General features: G+C 35.6%; 1 protein-coding gene across 2 annotated transcripts in view; it reads right to left on the reverse strand.

The window, feature by feature from the left end:
- Nucleotides 1–547: 547 nt before the first annotated feature.
- The window catches only part of IMMP2L (inner mitochondrial membrane peptidase subunit 2), a 427044-nt gene continuing 408612 nt past the window's right edge, over nucleotides 548–18979 (reverse strand). For both annotated transcript variants that reach the window (XM_051795595.1, XM_051795594.1), the window contains exon 6: nucleotides 548–1038. In XM_051795595.1, the coding sequence (XP_051651555.1) occupies nucleotides 919–1038 (120 nt within the window). In that variant the 3' untranslated portion in view covers nucleotides 548–918. The remainder of the gene's footprint in view (nucleotides 1039–18979) is intronic.

Consider the following 18979-nt stretch of genomic DNA (forward strand, 5'->3'; position numbering starts at 1 on the left):
AGAGAGAGAGTATGAAGGGAGTAAATTACACATAAAAGGTGCTAGTCTTTTGACACCTGAGCCTAATCATTGCAGTGTCTCTTGTCTCCTCATTAAACTCCATGTCTAGTATTCTTTTCTGGGTGTGGAGCTTCCTGGCTGTGTGCATGTGTAGAGAGGATCTGAATGACAGTGGCTGGAGTGGATCAGGAGTGGGAGGCCCATGTGCCTGGTACCAGTATGGGGTACCAATGAAGGTGTGCTGTCAGCAAACCAAATTTTCCAATTTGTCATATATTTGTCAATATCTGTAAAAACTTTAGCAAATTATACAAGGAATATTTATATAAAACATTCCCAAAAAAGAAATTAGAAATAAGCAACATGTACTCAGTTTAATAATAAACATAAATTGCATTGAAAAACTTTTGAGCTACAGAAGTACTGATTCTGCAGTATTAGAAATTATAGGACAAAGTATATGAAGTTTTGAGCGGTTTGTTTTTTCATATACAATCAATTATATTAATAAAGGTTCTATTCAGTTACAAAAGAAACAAGCTCAAAGTAAAAGATCAAAATATTTTATTGCAGGTTTTAATAGTTTCTTATCCAGAGAAGCACAGGCACAGGCATAAGTCAAGCTACTTACTGCTCTCAGAAAAAAATGAACATTCAATCCTTCTACAACCAGTTATTTCAAACTAAATTAACATACAATGTTTGAGGTTTTAAAAATACACCAAACAACAGAACAAACAAACAAAACCCCCTTGAAGAACTTTACACTTAAGGTAGAATTGTAACATGTCACATGTATTTGCTGATATGATACCCAATATCAAAGCACACTTGGCAAAGCTCTTAGAGGTGGTGGTATAGCCATTGCAACTCTTCTGGTTAAACTTATGTCAGTGTTGTCCTGTCAGAACATTTAGCTCACTCCTGCTCTCTGTGCAGTGGTTTGCGCTCTGGAGGTAGCATCGGCTGTAACTTCTGCCAGCGTTGTGGAGGCCAGAGAATATGAGTAGCTCGAGCATGCAGAAGTCCAAGAGAAACCTGCAACCAAAATATAACCAGAGAGATTATTACATAATGCAAATAAATTAAAACGTGAAAAATACTAAGCATGTGATGATTGTTAGAGCAATGGGAAAATATAAAGCAGAGAACTGAGTCCTCTCTCATGAATGTAATGAGGGGAAAAGAAAACTTCTTCAGTGACAATTTCTTTTTTTTTTTTTTTGATAAAACATTTTGTGGAATTCAAAACAGCTTGCTGAAATGCACTGTCTTCAACAAAGAAGAAATAGGAATTTTTTTCATTTTCAAGAGAAACAGGAGAGGCATTCTATAATCCATAAAGCTTTTGGGTATTAGTTATTCTGGATCAAGAGAACAAAGTAACAGTATAGTCTCTATACTCCATATTAGGAGCCACAGAGGGAAAAAATATATACTTGCTTTATTCTTATGCTTTAATGATCTGTTATTGGCTCTTTTTCTGTAAACTCAGTTCTTCTCCTCCATTCCATTTCTCATTAAAAAAAAAAAAGTGATTTTAGTAAGCAGGTAACTCAGCATTTTATGCAAATAGATACCAAATGGTCTCCTAGGAATATCTTCAGCTAATTTTCTTGATTTAATTTCATAGGATTAATGTATATTCACCAGTTTCTCTCTACTACATAATCAAATCAGTGAAGCTGAAGTGGTATATATCTAATTCCATATTCTGTAGCTTGATGAAGCAGGTGCTGAATTACTTGAATATAATTTGGTAACTTAATAACCCATGATATCTAAAAGAATCTGAAGTAGATCATGGAAATTGCATGGATCGTATTTCTCTTGTTTGATCCCTTGCAGGGACCACTCGTTTCCCAGATTCATTGCAGCTTTTTTTCCTACATTTAAGCAAAGGACAGGCTGCTAAGTGACAATGCTTTTTCAATAGGATTGAGCAATATTTTTTTATATCCTGACATACTTCTGTGTAGTTTGGTTAATATTTATGAAATTCATAACACCTTTTATCTTAATTAGCCCAAAAAGTAGGCTGCAAATGTAATATTACCATGTTTTTTCCTTGAATATACAGCACGATAGCACACACATTACAGGCTGGTGCCAAAATATAAAACCAGAGCAAATCCCACTGCTGCATGTAAAATATGACAGCATTAGTACAGAGAAAAATGTTAAAATACTCTTTTCAAACACAAATAACATCTCATTTTCAAAGCTCTGTGTTTTTCTCAGTACATTGCTTGTTACTGATGTCAGCAGGAGGTCTGCAAGCAGACTGAGAATATAATAAATGAATCAAAACTTGTTTTAAGCTCAGGCTGGGAATAATTTTGCCCAGAGGATTACTACTATTGACCATCATCTACCCTGAAACTAATAAAGAAATCTCCTTCCTATAACACCTGATTTACAGGACAACATGACTAGAGTTAAAAAGGAAAAACAGATATTTTTGGGTGATGGAAGCCTTTACTAAATAACAAATTACACTGATTCTATAGGACTTCTTTTATAGTAACTTATAGGTTCCCTTTAAAAGCACCTTTATGTTTGAATTCTGCAAACAACCTTAATAACTTTTTTCCATTGCCTATTATTATTCTTTACTTACCACACCAGCTATGAATTTCACTGAGGAAGAACAGAATTGTTTGCAGAGAATAACCTGCCCTTGTTAACAGGTTTACCCTAATCAAGGTTAGATATGGACAAAGGATGAACTGAGAGGCTACACTTTCTGTTGTAAGAGTGAAGTACTGAAATAATCTATTAATTAATCACTTCCCTTACAGACATTATTTGCTTCCTTTAAGTAAAAAAATAAGTTTACCCCTTTGAAAAACTGTCTTAACTATAAGAAAAATCAGTATTTTATAGGCACAAATCCTTTGAGGAACATATTTCATTTACAGACATGAGTAGGAGATGCCAGCAATCTAAATAGTTGGGGTCTACTTCTGATCTACATTATGATCTATTTGTTATTCTTGCTGTGGTAACAAGGCAATATATTGAATTGAATCTATATTATTGTTCCTAAGCCTTTTAGGTTTGTTTGGTTTTTTTTAAATAACCTTTGAATATTAAATTGAATAACTGAGAAGTCATTCTGTTAACACAGCAATTTTATCTATAAAATAAGTTTTGAATTAATAATACTGTTTTAAACTGTTATTGTGATAAAAGCATATTTCCTCAGAGTCTGTTGTTCTTAGTATGTTAGTTCCATGGAGACTGATTAGTTTTGGCACTGCATAGGAAAAGATAAGTCTAAGATTGATAGTGCTATCTGCAGTGGTATTTACAACAATCTTGCTCGTTCTGTCCTAACAGATTGGGATAAATGCAGCTTTATTAGAGACTTACAGCACTTTCACTTCCCCTGGTACCAAAATACAGGTACTGCTTTTCCACAATGGGAAAAGCAGCGTTCAGACTGGATAAGAATCCTGTATATATGTAGCATGCAGTGGAGCACATGAAAATTTCTATGGAAATACAGGTGTTCAGTTTGGATCTCAAGAAAAGGAAAAGTCTAGATAAGGATATGACCCTAACAAGGATATTCAGCTTTCCCCAAGCGTGTAAAGTCTACCCAAAATTCGAAATTCAAGCACTGCAGCTCCTAGTTGTGAGTTCACAGAATTCCCCACAGATTTCTCCTTGCTTCTTTTTCCTTAAACCTTCTTGATTTCACTCTAGCTCAAACAGCCAAGATTTCAAATTCTGTAATAACACTGCAACAAGGAAGAACAGCACCACTTAATATAATCTGAGAAACAGCAATGCAGAACCAAAAAACCCAAGCCTCTAAAACTTTTTCTGAAGTTAGACTTCATAACTGGTCAGTTTGCTAATTGAAAGTAATAACTATAGAATCATAGAATCAAAGACTACTTAGGTTGGCAAAGACCTCTATTTGGTCTTTGGATCAACATGAAAATCCTCTCTGAAGGTATACTAGAATAAGTACTTGAATATGAATCTACTTCTGAAGACAAAGAAATACTATCTGACAAATCATCTTGTTTCATCGTATTTAAGCCTAGAAAAATGTCAGTATTCCTTTCAATACCCCCATCTTCCGGTCTCATTAATAAATATTTAAATTGTGCAAATCCCCTACAATACCACCGAAAGAGAACAAATAACAGCTACCAAACTAGAAACAGAACTAAACTACAAGTGCTACAGTAATAGTAGTACCTGTGTACTTGAGAAATTTCATCAATAGACAGAAAATTACAATTTAAAAGGCATATGTCAGCCTCTGGTTTTGTAGAGAAACTTTTGCTTTAGTATCTTAAGCTGAGTTCTATTCTAGCAATATTGCGCGGGCCAAATGCTGTGTCCAATAATAAACATAGAAACACAAAAAATTAAAATTTTTCTCAAACCAAAAAGCGATAAAACAATACATAAAAATACAGTGTTTCAAAATATACTTCCTATTCTCTGAAGGAATACATTCTCATTACCTGTACTGAGCTTAGTAAAGATGCTTATACATGGAAAGTGCTTTTACATGGAAAGCACTATGGAACATCAGCTGTATTCAAAATTTTCTTCTCAAATTTTCTGCTTCGTAACACAAGGTCATCAGGGATGGGCGAAAGTAATTCTGTAGCATTAGAGGTCTATTCAGACCACATTGTGCTGGCTTGGGTAGTTGTTACTCCCCACAGAGGTTCTGAAATGTGCCAATACATATTAGGTGAAAAATTCCCTAATATGGAGAAATCCTGGGAGATTTAGAGATGGCACTATTTGAGCAAGCACAGAGCTTTAATGAAATTTTCCAAATCTAGTAGTTCATAGCCCTGCTATGTTGGATTCCGCTGCGGCCCAGGTTCGATTCCCGGTCAGGGAACTCCCCCGGGCAGATGGAGCTCGTCAGCCCTGTAAGGCCATCCATCTAAGAGAAGGCCACTCTAAACAAACCTACGTCCTGAGGACCTCACTGACACCGTCCGAGCTTCGCTCGGCCCCAGCAGATGAACCTCAGGATTAAAGGGTGGGCTCAGTTCAGCACACGCTGTGCCTCACCTAAAAAATCCACTGCGCAGGCTCGAAGGGTAAAAGACCTTTCCCAAATCTTCATTCGCGAAGACTGGCCATGAATGAATGTTGGATTCCAAAATTTGGAAATGAGAAAAAGAAAACTGCTAGGTTTAAACAAAAGCCTTGGGCTAACAGATACTGCGGAAAAACCTCCATCTAGAGTCCAGACAAGGATCCATTGATGTCACGGGTTTGGACTGTCCTGCCCAAGCCCGGAAAAAACCATGCCTTGATCTCATCAAACCCGTGCAGAAGACGTATTGTACCTTATCTCTCCCTTTCTGTTTCCTGGATCCTTGTATTCTGTAAACACAAATTCCCCCAATATAAAATGGGTTTTCCCCTATGACGTATGTGTAAGGCCCCAAATTTATTAACCTGGATTTTTCCCTTATGTCATCCCCTGAAACCCCGTTTGTGATAAATTGTAATAGTTACAACCCCCTGTTGAATATGTAGACCCTAAACTCTTTAAATATGAACCTGTAAGTCCAATAAAGCATTCCAGTTTCTTGCCCCCAAACTAGGATTGTCTTAGCTTTATTGACTGCACTGCCACCTATCTCCCATCAGTCAGTCAGCTGCAGTTTGACTATACTGATATCCTGAAAGAATTGGAATGACAAATTTGCATGGATGTTGAAAACTGTGTAAAGGGATCAGGTTAATGAGAAAGGTGAGAACCGGTTCTAGAATATTTCAGCCCCCAAAACCTCAAAGAAGTCCTCAAGATAGAAACACTTAGGCAACTATGCAGTGTTTCAGCTATGACTCTAACAAAAATATATAGCATGGGATAGCTATCTATGTCAAATTAGATTGCTTGTCTTTAAGAAAGGTTGTGGCACTGGGTTTTGATATTAGATTGTAGCTGTAAAACTGTCTCGCAGAGAATTGTCCCTGTAAATTAGTCTCTTAAAAAAATCCATACTTTAATAGAAAGTAAACACAATTGCTATTACATTTCATTTTTTGTACATGGTTGAATTTTGAAACAAGTACTGTCAAGTGCAGTAGCAGGAAAAGGGCTCAATAAAAATAAAATCCTGTGGATTACAATAAAATCCCAGAGAAACTAATATCTCTGGTAGAAGTATCTGGGATAATGAACAATGGCAGAAGAAACAAATATTCTCCACCTCCTTCTTTTATCAATCCAAGAATAACACAAATACGAGAATCAATAGATTATTTTGTAAATAAAACCATACCACAACACATGTTAATATATCATCTCACTGAAGGTTGACATAACAAGGTGCCAACTAGCTCACGAATACCCGAAGAGTGATAATACATAGCGAAGTGCTGGTATATTCATGGTTCTTTCTTCTTCTAACTGAACAAATCAGACCTAATGGAGCCATACAGGTCTAGTGACAAAGAAAAGAATGCAGCCCATTAATTTTCTTACTAAGTGTTCTGTTATAGTTCCATTAGTTTGATAGTTGAAGCAGCAGCTCCAGCTCCAGATAAAACATCCCATATGTGCTTTCTTTCACAGTGCTAGTATATAATCAATAAAGACTCTTGTTAGTTATCAAATTTAGAAGAGCTTATTTAGATAGAAAATATTTTTTAAAAATCTGAACACCAGTAAATGACAATTATTTTATTTTTAAAAAAGTTTTAAACAGTGAAAATAGACACTCATATATGAGGCAAATTTCACATATATGTGCAGACAATCACAAAATAACATGTAAAAAAAGAAATATATTTCAAATTCAATGGTTGATTCCCAGAATGAATAAAATTTCCAAGTTAGCACAGAGTAGCTGTCTGAAATTAGTATAGCAAATGTGACTGCTCCAATCCAATATGGTTTTGCAATTTAAGCTATTCATATCAGAAGAGGTGAGGAGTCACTGCATCGTAATAAAAACTCAGGTTATTGATTGAACTGAAAGAAAATGTACTAAATACCAAAATAATTGAGTTGCATTCACATTCTTCTATCATGTCTACATGCTTATGTTAAGCCTAAAGTTGCAAAAGTGGAAAAGGTAGGAAAAAGGCACTGAAAATAGAATATATTTCACATATGAGATTTTTCTACAGTTAGATATGCAAAGACTAGTTAATGTTGAACCATAATTTAAATTCATAAGAGTAGTGCAGATTTAAATGAATTCAGTATAAAATAGTGTATCTTTTATTCAACTCTTGAAGAAATCAGCTGTCAATGCCATTGACTAAATTAAACAGTAATAGTCTTGGTACAAGAATTTCACGAGCTGAATTCTATCTCAATGTATTTTCTTGGAATTGTCGTGGATATATTACTGAAAAGGACACTATAGTTAATTAACTTCTTCAATGCATCCCAGATTTTTTCTGTTTTTTCTAAAGATACTTTTTTAAAATAGAGATTAGCATATTACATTGCACTACTATCCTTTTTTATTCAGTAAGTATAGCAATCTTGGTAAATATTCTTTCTTGCTTATGATTAAAAGAACCATTATGCTAAATAGGTCTTCCAAAGGATTTACAAACCAATCTCTTATTTATTTTAAATTTCTAGTAATAAAAATGGTGAAAGAATTTGCTTAGTGCACAGTATGATGTACTTTGCATGCTACATATACATAAATATCATTTAAAAGTTAAAAGCTTTTTAATATTTCACTGGGTGATGCACAAAGTTCCCAGACTAAATAGGATTGTCACTAAGTCACATAACTCAACAGAAAAACAAAATGTACTAACAGCTCTCATGAAGGAGCCCCACATAAAAAGCTGTTATATATTTGCAATTCAATATTTTAAGAATTGATAAATCAAGTGGCAGGAAACAATTATTAAAACACATTTATTATCTTCACCTAGAAAATATTAGCTAATTCCAGAATCTATGCATATTAATTATTCAGGACTACATAAAAGCCTTCAATATGAATTCCTATTCAACAACATATTGTATCAGTGACAACAGTTGGAAGAATGTCAGACTTAGTGACATTTTTCAGCTTACTACACTGATATTGATTATGTGCATTGTCTTTCTTGACTAAACAATTAGGGCACTACACAGAACTACTATACATTACAAATTCAGTTGATTTCCAGTTTGGTACTGTTGTGTGTCATTAATTTAGTTTCAGTTTAAAGCTTTTGCAAACGCAGACGTACACTGTGATACATGCAGGGGAAGGAGTGACCAAGTGCTCCAAAACCTCACAAACTACCCAGGGTCTCAACTCTTCCTCCAACTACATTGGTCCTCCACAGATCCAACTCATCCTCACAGGCTGGTGCTCAAGCAGAGGCAAGCATGCCTTCTGCTCTGTTGTCCTTTCTTTGCACTTCTCTGAGCTTCCAGGAGAGCCATACTTCTAAATCCCAGCAGTGCTCTGGCCAGGGAGATTCACTGTGATGCTCTGTGCAACACGCGGGAGAGCCCTGGTGTGTTTCTGCTCTGCTTCCACCACACTCTCACAGATAAAGCAACCCTTAATGATGAGTGGTTAGTCTTGCAAAGCCGAGCAAACAAGATGACAGGTGAAATTCCACCCAGCTTCTGTGGAATTCGACAAGTGTTCCAGGGATCATATGCATGGAAGCTGGGAGAATGACATTTCAAACTCATTCAAGATAACTAAAGAAAGAAAGGAGTCCTACTGTAGAAGGAAACAATAGGCTTCAATTTCTGGATACACTCAAATTCGTCTTCAGGAAAAGTGACATGAATAAAAGCCTCATGCTAGTTATCTCTTTCATTTAATTTATATTCTTCATACACTTTCTAAAAGCTCAGGAAAGTACCTGATCTCATGGGTCAAAAATCAGGGCTATTTATGAACTTAGAGAAATACCAACACTACACGATATCATGGAGAACACCTCAATTTGTGGGTGCCTTGTCTGTCTATTAAGAGCAGCTCCAGTCTGAGAGACTCCATCAGTGAGAACTGTGATGGGAGAGCATTGGGAGCAGCAAATCCCAGACATATGGGAAAGTCCATTATCTTAAATTTTCCTTGGCAGATACCTGGTAGTCAGTCAAGGGCATGTTACAGTAATTATCAAATGCTGAGGGAAGAAAGAAAAAAAAGACAAAATAAAGAATGCCAGCAGTAGCAAGAAAAGTTAATTCAAGGGAATAGGTGAGAAATTACCTCTTAATTAAAACAAAATGGTACAAGAGCTTATAACAGTACAACTGTTACTGGGCAAAGCAAGCCTTTTCTAAAGTTAGGAGAACTCTTCAGAGATTTTCAGTGACAGTAGCTTGTATGTTAAGTAAACAGATCCGTCAGCCTACTCACTGCTTCTACAGGTTTTATCACATCTTTCAGTTTTAGTTTTATTCTGATACAAATGAAGTTGTTGCAATTTGATTTCCTCTCACCTTAAAAAGATGACTGCTCAATAGAGTATTCCACTTAACCAAATATTTTTAAAAAATCCTACTGTGAGGTTTGCCTATATTTTCTTCTAAAATGGCATACAGAAACAGTTTGACTTACAGAAAACATGCTGTTGGCAATATAAGCTGTGAAAAGCAATGGGGAGTAAATATTCAATGAGCAGTTGGGATATCAAAATGTCATTAAATAGCTGCATGATATGTTATTAAAATTATAAAAGACTTTTTAATAGAACTCCTTGTGTGAGGATGGCTAGAGCTCATCTAAAATGGTAAATTTCATCAAGATAATTCTGTATATGTAATCTCCCTAAGCTGATTTACTGAAAAAAAAACCCCACACAAATAATTCTAATATATACAAATATTTTTCTCCCCCACTTAGCTATAATAATAGTTATGAATTTAAGAATATTATATACTTTCTTTCTTGTTTTTATCTGATTTATTTTGTATTTTTGTTAAAATTATGAAGAAGCAGATTAAATGTACAAAAGCCAGGTTTTACTTGGAAAAAACCCTCAAAACCATTAATATATTTCTTAGTCAACCTTACAATTATTTAGCATTCTGTTTTTATACAATACTGTGACATTTGTCAAAATACAAGGCTTCTTGGTATAATTCAAATCATATAGCTACCCTTTCACTTCATAACAGAAATTATGATTAAATAATTGACACTATGTACTTATGAATATAATTTCCACACCCTACATAACTAATCCTGTTCACATTCACTTTTTTCTTCTTTAGCTCACTCTTGATTAGCTTAAGATAATGGCATAACAGGTTTTGCAGAGGAAAACAGGTTTCACAAAAATAAATCGGAAGTATAACAAGATATATATCCTTATCAAGATATATCCTTAAGCAAATCCTATTGCAACTCCTTCACTCAATTCTGAATCTAAAAGGATTGTACATATCACATGTGAAATGACTAATTCTCCACAGAAAACTCCCTCAGTAAGGGAACAACCGTGTTTATGGAGAAGGCAGTTTTATAGAGCAGTGACATGACAGATCAAGTCCCCAGGCCTGTCCTGTGCACCAACAGCCCCAGCAGACTGAGAGGAGGGGCAGGGGACAGGCAGTCAGCTCCCTTTAGTTATGGGGACATCAGAAAAACAAGGAAGAATGGCAGGAGCCTATATATGAGCGCCCTGATCCTTGCCTTAGAGGTCCAGTTAACTGGCTTAAAGAAAGGCACTACCTTCTACCATTTGAGATATTCCAGGAAACCTCTACTGGCCACTGTGCTTCCTCATTCAGAAGGGCACAGGCTTCTTCAAAGTCCTGTGCTACACCTTCCAAAGGAACACAAAAATTTGACTAAGATTCACTAGGACATAGGAAAAACAGTTTTGTAGACAACTAGAGTTCTCCCATGCCTCTCTTTGGGACGTTTGTTATTCTTGGCACACACTCATCAAATTATGTTTTTCTGTTTTCCCCTTGGTCTCCAGCCTTCTTTGATGCATCCTTACAGAACAATGCAGGATACTATAAACCAAATAACTGAGTCACAGGCTGCACCCTTTCAAAATAAAAAAAGTTGACCTTCATCTTTAGCCAAATACAGTAACCAGTTGTGGTTGGAGGCCAGGTGCCCTCCAAAGCCTCTCTATCAGTCCCCTCCTTAGCTGGACAGGGGGGAGAAAATATAACGAGAGGCTCGAGGGTCAGGACAAGGACAGGGAGAGATTGCTCACCAGTTACCATCATAGGCAAAACAGTCTCAGCCTGGGGAAACTGACTTATTTCCAATAAAATCAGGAAAGGGTATTGAGAAATAAAACCAAATCTTAAAAGCACCTTTCCCCCACCCCTCCCTTCTTCCTGGGCTCAACATCACTCACAAATTCTCTCCCTCCTCCTCCCACACCAGTGCAGGGGGACCAGGAATGTGGGCTCCTGTCAGTTCATCACACATTGTCTCTGCTGCTCCTTCCTCCTCAGGAGGAGAACTACTCACACTCTTCCCCAGCTCCAGTGTGAGGTCCCTCCCGTGGGAGACAATCTTCCACAAACTTTTCCAGTGTGAGACAAGTCCATCTTGGAGCTGACTGGCATTGGCTCTATTGGACATAGGGGATAGCTATCTTGATGAAATTTACCATTTGAAGAGCTCTAGCCATCCTCAAACAGCTTCTCACAGAAGCACCCCTGTACTGTCCCACCCTCCCCCCAGCAGAGCCTGGCCACACAAAGCCAATAGACACAATTTAATCCACTACTTTACCATTAAGATCTACATTTATCTCAAGGAAAAATTAAAATTTGCTCCAAAGCCATACATGATAAGCAAGAAAGTAGTGAAGACTAATGAATTCAGCTGCCTGCATATTTAATAACATATTCTCTCATAGTCATAATCAAGCCATAGTTCATCAAAGCATGTACTGAACTTTAAATATTCAAGTAATACACTTCAGCACATTATTAAAATTAAGTAAAATAAAATAAATAAATTTCCAGTGAGCTGATGATCTAGATTTATTAACTCTTTAAATTACTCAATCTTTCAGATTATATGTAGCTATTAAGCTATTTTAGCAAGATATAACCACACAGAACTGCCAGGTCATCGGTACAGAAAAAGAATTAGCACATTTAGGATCTGAAAGTTATAAATGTTAAAATTTAACACCACTAACACTAATTCATTACATGGAGCTCTTTCACTTCCAGTAAGAAAATCAATGTGATTAAAATTCCTTTTCAGTGCTTACTTTTATAACACACTTGCATTCAAAATATGCTGCAAATCCAATCCTTATTTTGTACCTCAGTGTTTTGGGTGACAAAAAATCACATTTTTGTCAGCAGCAGACTGTGTATGCATTACCATTGCTACAATGCCTGAAGATCCAAGTACTGTCTCTGAAATTAGCTGAGGAGACAGCAGTAGTGAAATGTGCAGACAGCAAAGTCTGATACATTTTCATCAGTCTACTCTGGAGAAAATATATTTCTGTATATTTACTGAGCTGTTTTTTCTTCATCAGGATCTTAGCACTCAAAGCAGATGAAAAAAGTGCTCTATATTTTAATGAGATAGTTCGTCTTCTAGCTTGCTAGAGTACTAAATTTCCATCAGCTATAGGCAAAGGCAATGGAAAGATGCAATTGTTTTGCAACGGATGTTTGGCAGCCTCTCTGTAGCATCTTTGTTTTCCCATGACTGCACAGCTTAAGCAACCCAGTTTGAGCCTGATAAGAACTCTCCATTCTTGTTTCCAAAATATTTTCTGTATTTTCTTGTTCAATGAATCTAATGCACAATATTCTTGAACAGATAAACCCCCAAATCTACAAAGAAAGGCTTCTATGCTTTATTCCAAATTTCTCACAGTAACCTAAGTTTTCATGCTGTCTGGAGCCACACACAGACAGAGGTGAATCTGAACCTGCCTTGGCCTCAGAAGTCTGGTGGTAGCACTATTAGCCCATTTGAATTGCTAATCAGTCTTAAACTGGAGGCTGCCACACTGTTTGTAGACTTGAGGACGTGATTTTAAGCACGAGTGAAATATATATCATTGGTCAAAATCATGATTCTCTAAACTCAACAAGTAAGAAGATAGAAGTTAGAAGCTAATGATAAAGTGTGGTTCTTAAAAAAGGTGAAGAAATGCAGGCCCCGATTCTCAAGAGAATTGGAATAAGTAAAAAAAAAAAAAAAGAAAAGGAAGATGTAGATACTACTTAGAGACTTTTTATGAGAGTTTAGATTTACTTGAACAACCAGCATCTTGAAATTAGAAGACTTCCTCCCCAAATATCAGTAATGATACAAATTCAGTGAGCATTAGCTGCAACTAGAAAACATTCCCAGTTAGTACTAACATATTAAATAAGAGGGCAAGAGCTTGAAATTTATACTGAGCAAAACTAACCTTGAGCATCCATGGCAACAGCAGAGCCCAATGCAGCACCTGCTATGTTCTGCAGCAAAGCAGCTCTCTCTTCGATCTCAGAATACTACTTTACATCATCTTTCTTCATACTGTTTGCAGGATCTCAGCTGAAATTAATTCAGAGCTAAACTAAAGCCCTTTAGTACGCATTTGTGTAAGATACTTTTTATGTACAGATTTTATCTGGATAGAATCCTGAGACTTTCCTCCCTCTTAAGTCTGGCAACGACTCCTAAGTGACCTCTCCTCTGGTGCCATTCTGGCAGGTTTGTTAGCCTTCCCACCTGCATGCCAGCTGGCCTCAATTATTCATCTACAAGACATCCTAGTTGCTGCCTGCTAGCATTCCCCAGGCATAAGAAACTACTAACCTTCCTCCATTGCTGGGCAAAATAGGACCCAGCTCCAGTTTCCAGACTCTCTGCTGCCTAACTGCATTACACAATGGGAAGAGAATCCACTGTAAATCACCGAACAGTTTTTTATGAGGGAGGCTCGAGAGCAAAGCATAATCACAAGCAGAATGTGGACAACGAGGGGCACAGAAAAAATTTTCAAGAGAGAATAATTTCCAAATTCAGCCAAAAGGTGAATTCTCAAAAAAAAAATCTGAACAAATATTAATTCTCTGGCCACAGAACACCACCCTAGATTAGGCTTTAATTGAGATTAATGGGGCATGCCTTATCTCTCTTGTTACTTTTTCAAACTTCATCTAGAAAGCCATGTCACCTGTCTGATTGCAAAAAACCCCCAAATTGTTATGGTCATCTTTTAAATCATAAAGAGTAAGGCATTTTAAAGAGAATTTGAGATTCTCCTCAAAATAGAGGTAAAATATACATGAAATTTGTCAAATATGTATTTTATATACTATAACTGTTCAGAAAACATAACAGAAAAGGAAAATAATAAAAGGTATATTCTTAGAATATTTCACTGGGCCTCAGTTATTAGCTTTAGTGATTAAAAGAAATTCAATGCTTTTTGGTTTTCAGATATCGAAGTTATGATACATTGCAGTTCTGTTAAGTAAAACATACTCATGCCCAGCTCCTATGACTCTATGTTTATTTAAAGTTCTTACTATCTTGTACTATGGCATTACTATCAACACTCCTTAATCACTTATATTCATTTCTGAAAATGCTAAACTGAGCCCTTGAGCTGATGAAAATGCTAGACAGAGTGTACTTCAAAATATGCATACACAGAAATTGAGACATTTTTTTTAAAGTCAACATCTTTCTCAAAACTATGACGATCAAAAAAAGTTCAATATCCCCTTACTATTCCTTAGTACTTTATCCATACTTATTTACAAATGACAAAACACGTGTAAAATGTTCCTTTTGTTGAGCATTATAGACATGAAGCTACTAATAAAGATATCAGAATCTCTATTAATTCAAATTACATCTTACTTTAACCAATTTTATTGCTGCTACACAAACAAGGTTGAGCCTATTTGATGATTATCGTTTGAGATTTCTTACTTATAACCATGTCAAAATTAATCCTTATTTAATGAGGTTTTTGAGAAGAGTTTAAAATATCAAAATTCTGAACCATGTTCATTAGAACTATTTGTAAGTAATTAAAAATGATAGCTTATAAATAACTTGTGATTGGATCCTAAAGCCATGTTAGAAACAGTGTTTACATGACAGCCTGTCACATAAATTTATGCTTGATACATGGGCCCTGTTGAGCAATAAATAGTGACATTTTTATTATTCTCCTGAAAAAATAAAGTTAAAATTTCTGTTATCACAAGTACATTTTCCTTCCTTTTCCCTCGTAGTTTCTGACATGTTGACATCATCTCACTGAACACTAGAAAATCATTAATTACTTAGTCTGTGTCCTCCAACTTCTCCATTATCGAATGCCACTGTTACAATATAAGAGAGCCATAAATTGAACAGAAAAGGTAACCAACTGCTCATGAAGCTTTAATTTTCCTCTGTTTGACAGAGACACTAACATGATGAGCTATGACATTTTTGTGTAAAATTCTTTTGGGATTTGGAGTGTGTCACATTCTATCACTCAGGAGTCAACATGTTTCTCATGACATCTCACCCATAGGGAAAGCTTGGGTGTGAGGTTTTGTTTTGCTATTTTAAGAGTATAGCAAGGATTACAGGAAAGGTTCTTAAAACTTATCAGCCTTCAAAGTGTAGTATAAAAACTATCTTTAAAAAAGATATTCATAAATATGAAGTGCACTTTATTTTTCATAAATAGGACAAGTGAAGAGTGTTTGAAAATGTGCTTGCTAACAAAACCATCAAAATTATTTTTGCTAACAATATTTTTTTGCTATTCTACAGAAAGTCAGTTAGATGACAATAAATAAAATTAATATTAAATGCCAAAATAAAAATAAGAGTGTCTTTATTAAACAAACTCAGGTCAGTGATAGAAGTTAAGCCTGGAAATTTTTTTGTAATTTCTTGATTGTGATAATAGTGTTTAAGGCTTTTTAAGTGACTAGTTCTTGCCATTGGGTTTCCTAGAGAAAGTAAAGCTACAAAGCCACCCAGAGTCAATTTTACATATATAAATACGTATATACATGTGTTTTTTAAAGTAACGATACATGTTGTATATAAAAAGCCACAATGAGCTGCGAATTTCTTAATGTCTTATTTTCATGTGTAATTTAAACATTGACTGGAGTCTGGAACCTTTCCTCAGACTGATTAGTAACTCGAAAGCTAGTTGCCGTAAATTCGAAAGAACTATTCCTGTAAACCTGTGCTATTCTTCATGTATAAGGACATCTGAATCTGACCCTAAGATTTATTTAATTTCTTCTGTAAAATGAGAGATTAAAAATAAAAAAAGAAAACAATGACAGATTTATGGAAGATTGTAAAATATATGTATGTTAAACTTCAACTTTTGAATCTTGCAGGTTTCAAATATTAATTTATAGAGCAGTGTGAGCAACAAGTCTTAACAGTATTATTGATCTGATACAAGTAGATGACAGTCTAATATTGCACTACATTTTGCTTTCGATGAGGACTATTACTTCCAATAGGCATAATGTAACAATCCCACAGCTTGTCATGATTTATCTGAAAAACAAGAGATCTTGCCGCAAATACATAGATTTATGAATGTCACTATTACACAGGCACTGTTTTTCATGGTACTTACTGAATTGCTATGTAAGCATGCTCCTACTCATAGGGGAAAAAAGAAGGAAAATATTAAGAGGAATTCTAAGTTTTCCAAGGGTAAAAAAATCCCAAAGCTCAAATATTTATATTTCTATTACAAAAATGTGAATACTACTAAAAAAATTCTTTTCAGCATTAAAAAGTGCTACTAACCTGAGGGACTTGTTTAGAGAACTAACTTGTTTATCAAACAGAACAAAGCCTTATGCAAACAAGGAGGAACACTTGCTCTTTCTGAAATTTCTGAATCTCCTGTTCATTTGTGTAAGACAAAATATGAGTAGTGAGCAGTCAATTGCCTCACAGGCATTAGACTCAGACAGCTATTAGAATATAGTGCAGACTACTGTAAAATTTACAAGCCTAACACAGAGCTTATTAGATTTAAGGGATATAATTGCATTTGTTTCAGTGGACACTGGATTTAACCTTGTTGGTATGATTCATTATCTACTGAAGCATATGGACAAATACCCACAAAAGGAATCATATGCAGGCCCTTATTCAGAGCTCTTTGGGTGAATGAAGTAGGAGATTCAAAGATTTTTAGTACTACTGTCCTTGCCTTATAGTATTGCATTTTTTCCTCATTCCAGGATACTTGTCTTTACGTAGGAAAAGTTCCATGGCCATCAGCAGAGAACAATTTCAAGTAATTTCTCTGTATTTGGAATACATGCTGCAATCTTGCATTTTTTAGAGAGACTACCTATCTAACCATCTCTCTGGCCTAAAAAAAGAGGCACTTGCATGCAGGAGGGATAATAAATCAATTACCTTAGAGGTTTTAATAGTCCCAAATTAAGATAATAAAAATCTTGGAGTGATATATCAGAAAAAGATTGATTTAACCTGGCAATTAATACTTTGTGCTGAAGTGATCTGATGTCCAAAACACAAATGTGAGAGAGCAGTAATTACTGTTAGTTTATTTAAATTATAAAATTGAGTTTGAGAAAACATTTATGTATAAGACTTGAGGTTAAATGAAGACTGATTGAATTCTCTGTTTATTAGACCCTCTCTCCACATACTAATGAAATCCCATAAGAAATTCAGCAAGCTTGGATTCTCCAACCTAACTCAATAGCCTAAAGTGAAAACCATGCTAAGCTCTATAGATAACCAGTGGAAAGACAGGACCTTGACATAGTGATGTAGACCAGAGGTAAGCTGTATCAGTTTCCTTCATTGTTCTCCCTTGACTGTAGAGGGAGTCTAGGCAACTGTGCTATTAATTTGGGTGTCTCTGTTCAAGGCTTACAATTAGATTAAAAACATCTGGGTTTCTATATTGACTTCGAAATCATGTAATGTTCTCCAGTAAAATCCATCTGTTCAAAAGATATGCTGGAAATAAATGCAAGACATCATCTGACATTACATTCGCTTCCTAAATTACTTGGTACTATATTTAGAGAGGACAACAGCAAAGCTCCCTTCACCAGACCAGGACCAGAATACAGTAACTGATATTGCATTTCCCAGTTTAATGAATAAGATGTGGGGTTTTTTTTCCTCAGAAAATTCTCAGAAGTCCTTCTTTTTATACTGCAATGCTAAAGGAGAGCAGTAATAACTGCAGGTTGACTACAGATCATAGATTACAGGGTTTGTAATCTTAGTGACCTTGAGTGGAATCAGGTTCCAAATGCAATTTGTTAAATACCATTATATTACATGACAGCTCTGAAAGTAAGGGAATATAAGAATAGTAAAGCCAAAGTCCCTTGGGGTAGTCTGATAAAATGTAGCAAAACCTGTCTAAATAACACATTTGTTATATCTAGTCTTGCTGCTTTAAAATGGTTTGCTCAGGAAGCTGTAAAGCTCAGAGGAAGAAATCACCTCATCTCAGCCATCACAAAGGCATTGTTGTATACTGCTTCTGTTCTAACCATGGCGACATACTGCCACCAAAAATTAAAATATTAAAAAAAATTAAAAATCAGTGATGCAAAGATAGATTAAAAATATTGATTTCAGAATTCAAGCATAACACATTAAACCCAAAGATTTGTTGGCTAGCATTTAATCACTGAATTTTCTCTTTTTTAAAAAACTCTCAAGTTGACCTCAATTCCCAGGTTTTCTTTTTCAGATTCCACTTCCCATGCAGCAGATATGCCATGTTTTCTCTATGGGACCACATCTGAAATGAGTCAGTCACTCTATACTACTCACAGTCAAAAGAACTTCATCTAAAAGTACTTTAAGATTGGATCTTTTGTGTGAAGCCTGAGCAATCTGCAGCCAGTGAAGAATAAATATATATTGAGGATTCACTGCCAGAGATGCAATCGTGAGATGCAGAAATAATTGCTGGAAAATATCAGAAGCTGGTGTGCTAGAGGAAGTTTGAGTTTTGTCTGCTTTTAGAGGATTCCATGTATCCAGCCTACATACTGATTTACTATCCA

The sequence above is a fragment of the Manacus candei genome, unplaced genomic scaffold, assembly GCF_025592945.1.
Source record: "Manacus candei isolate 608988 ecotype Guabito, Panama unplaced genomic scaffold, ASM2559294v1 h1tg000043l, whole genome shotgun sequence".
Classification (NCBI taxonomy): domain Eukaryota; kingdom Metazoa; phylum Chordata; class Aves; order Passeriformes; family Pipridae; genus Manacus; species Manacus candei.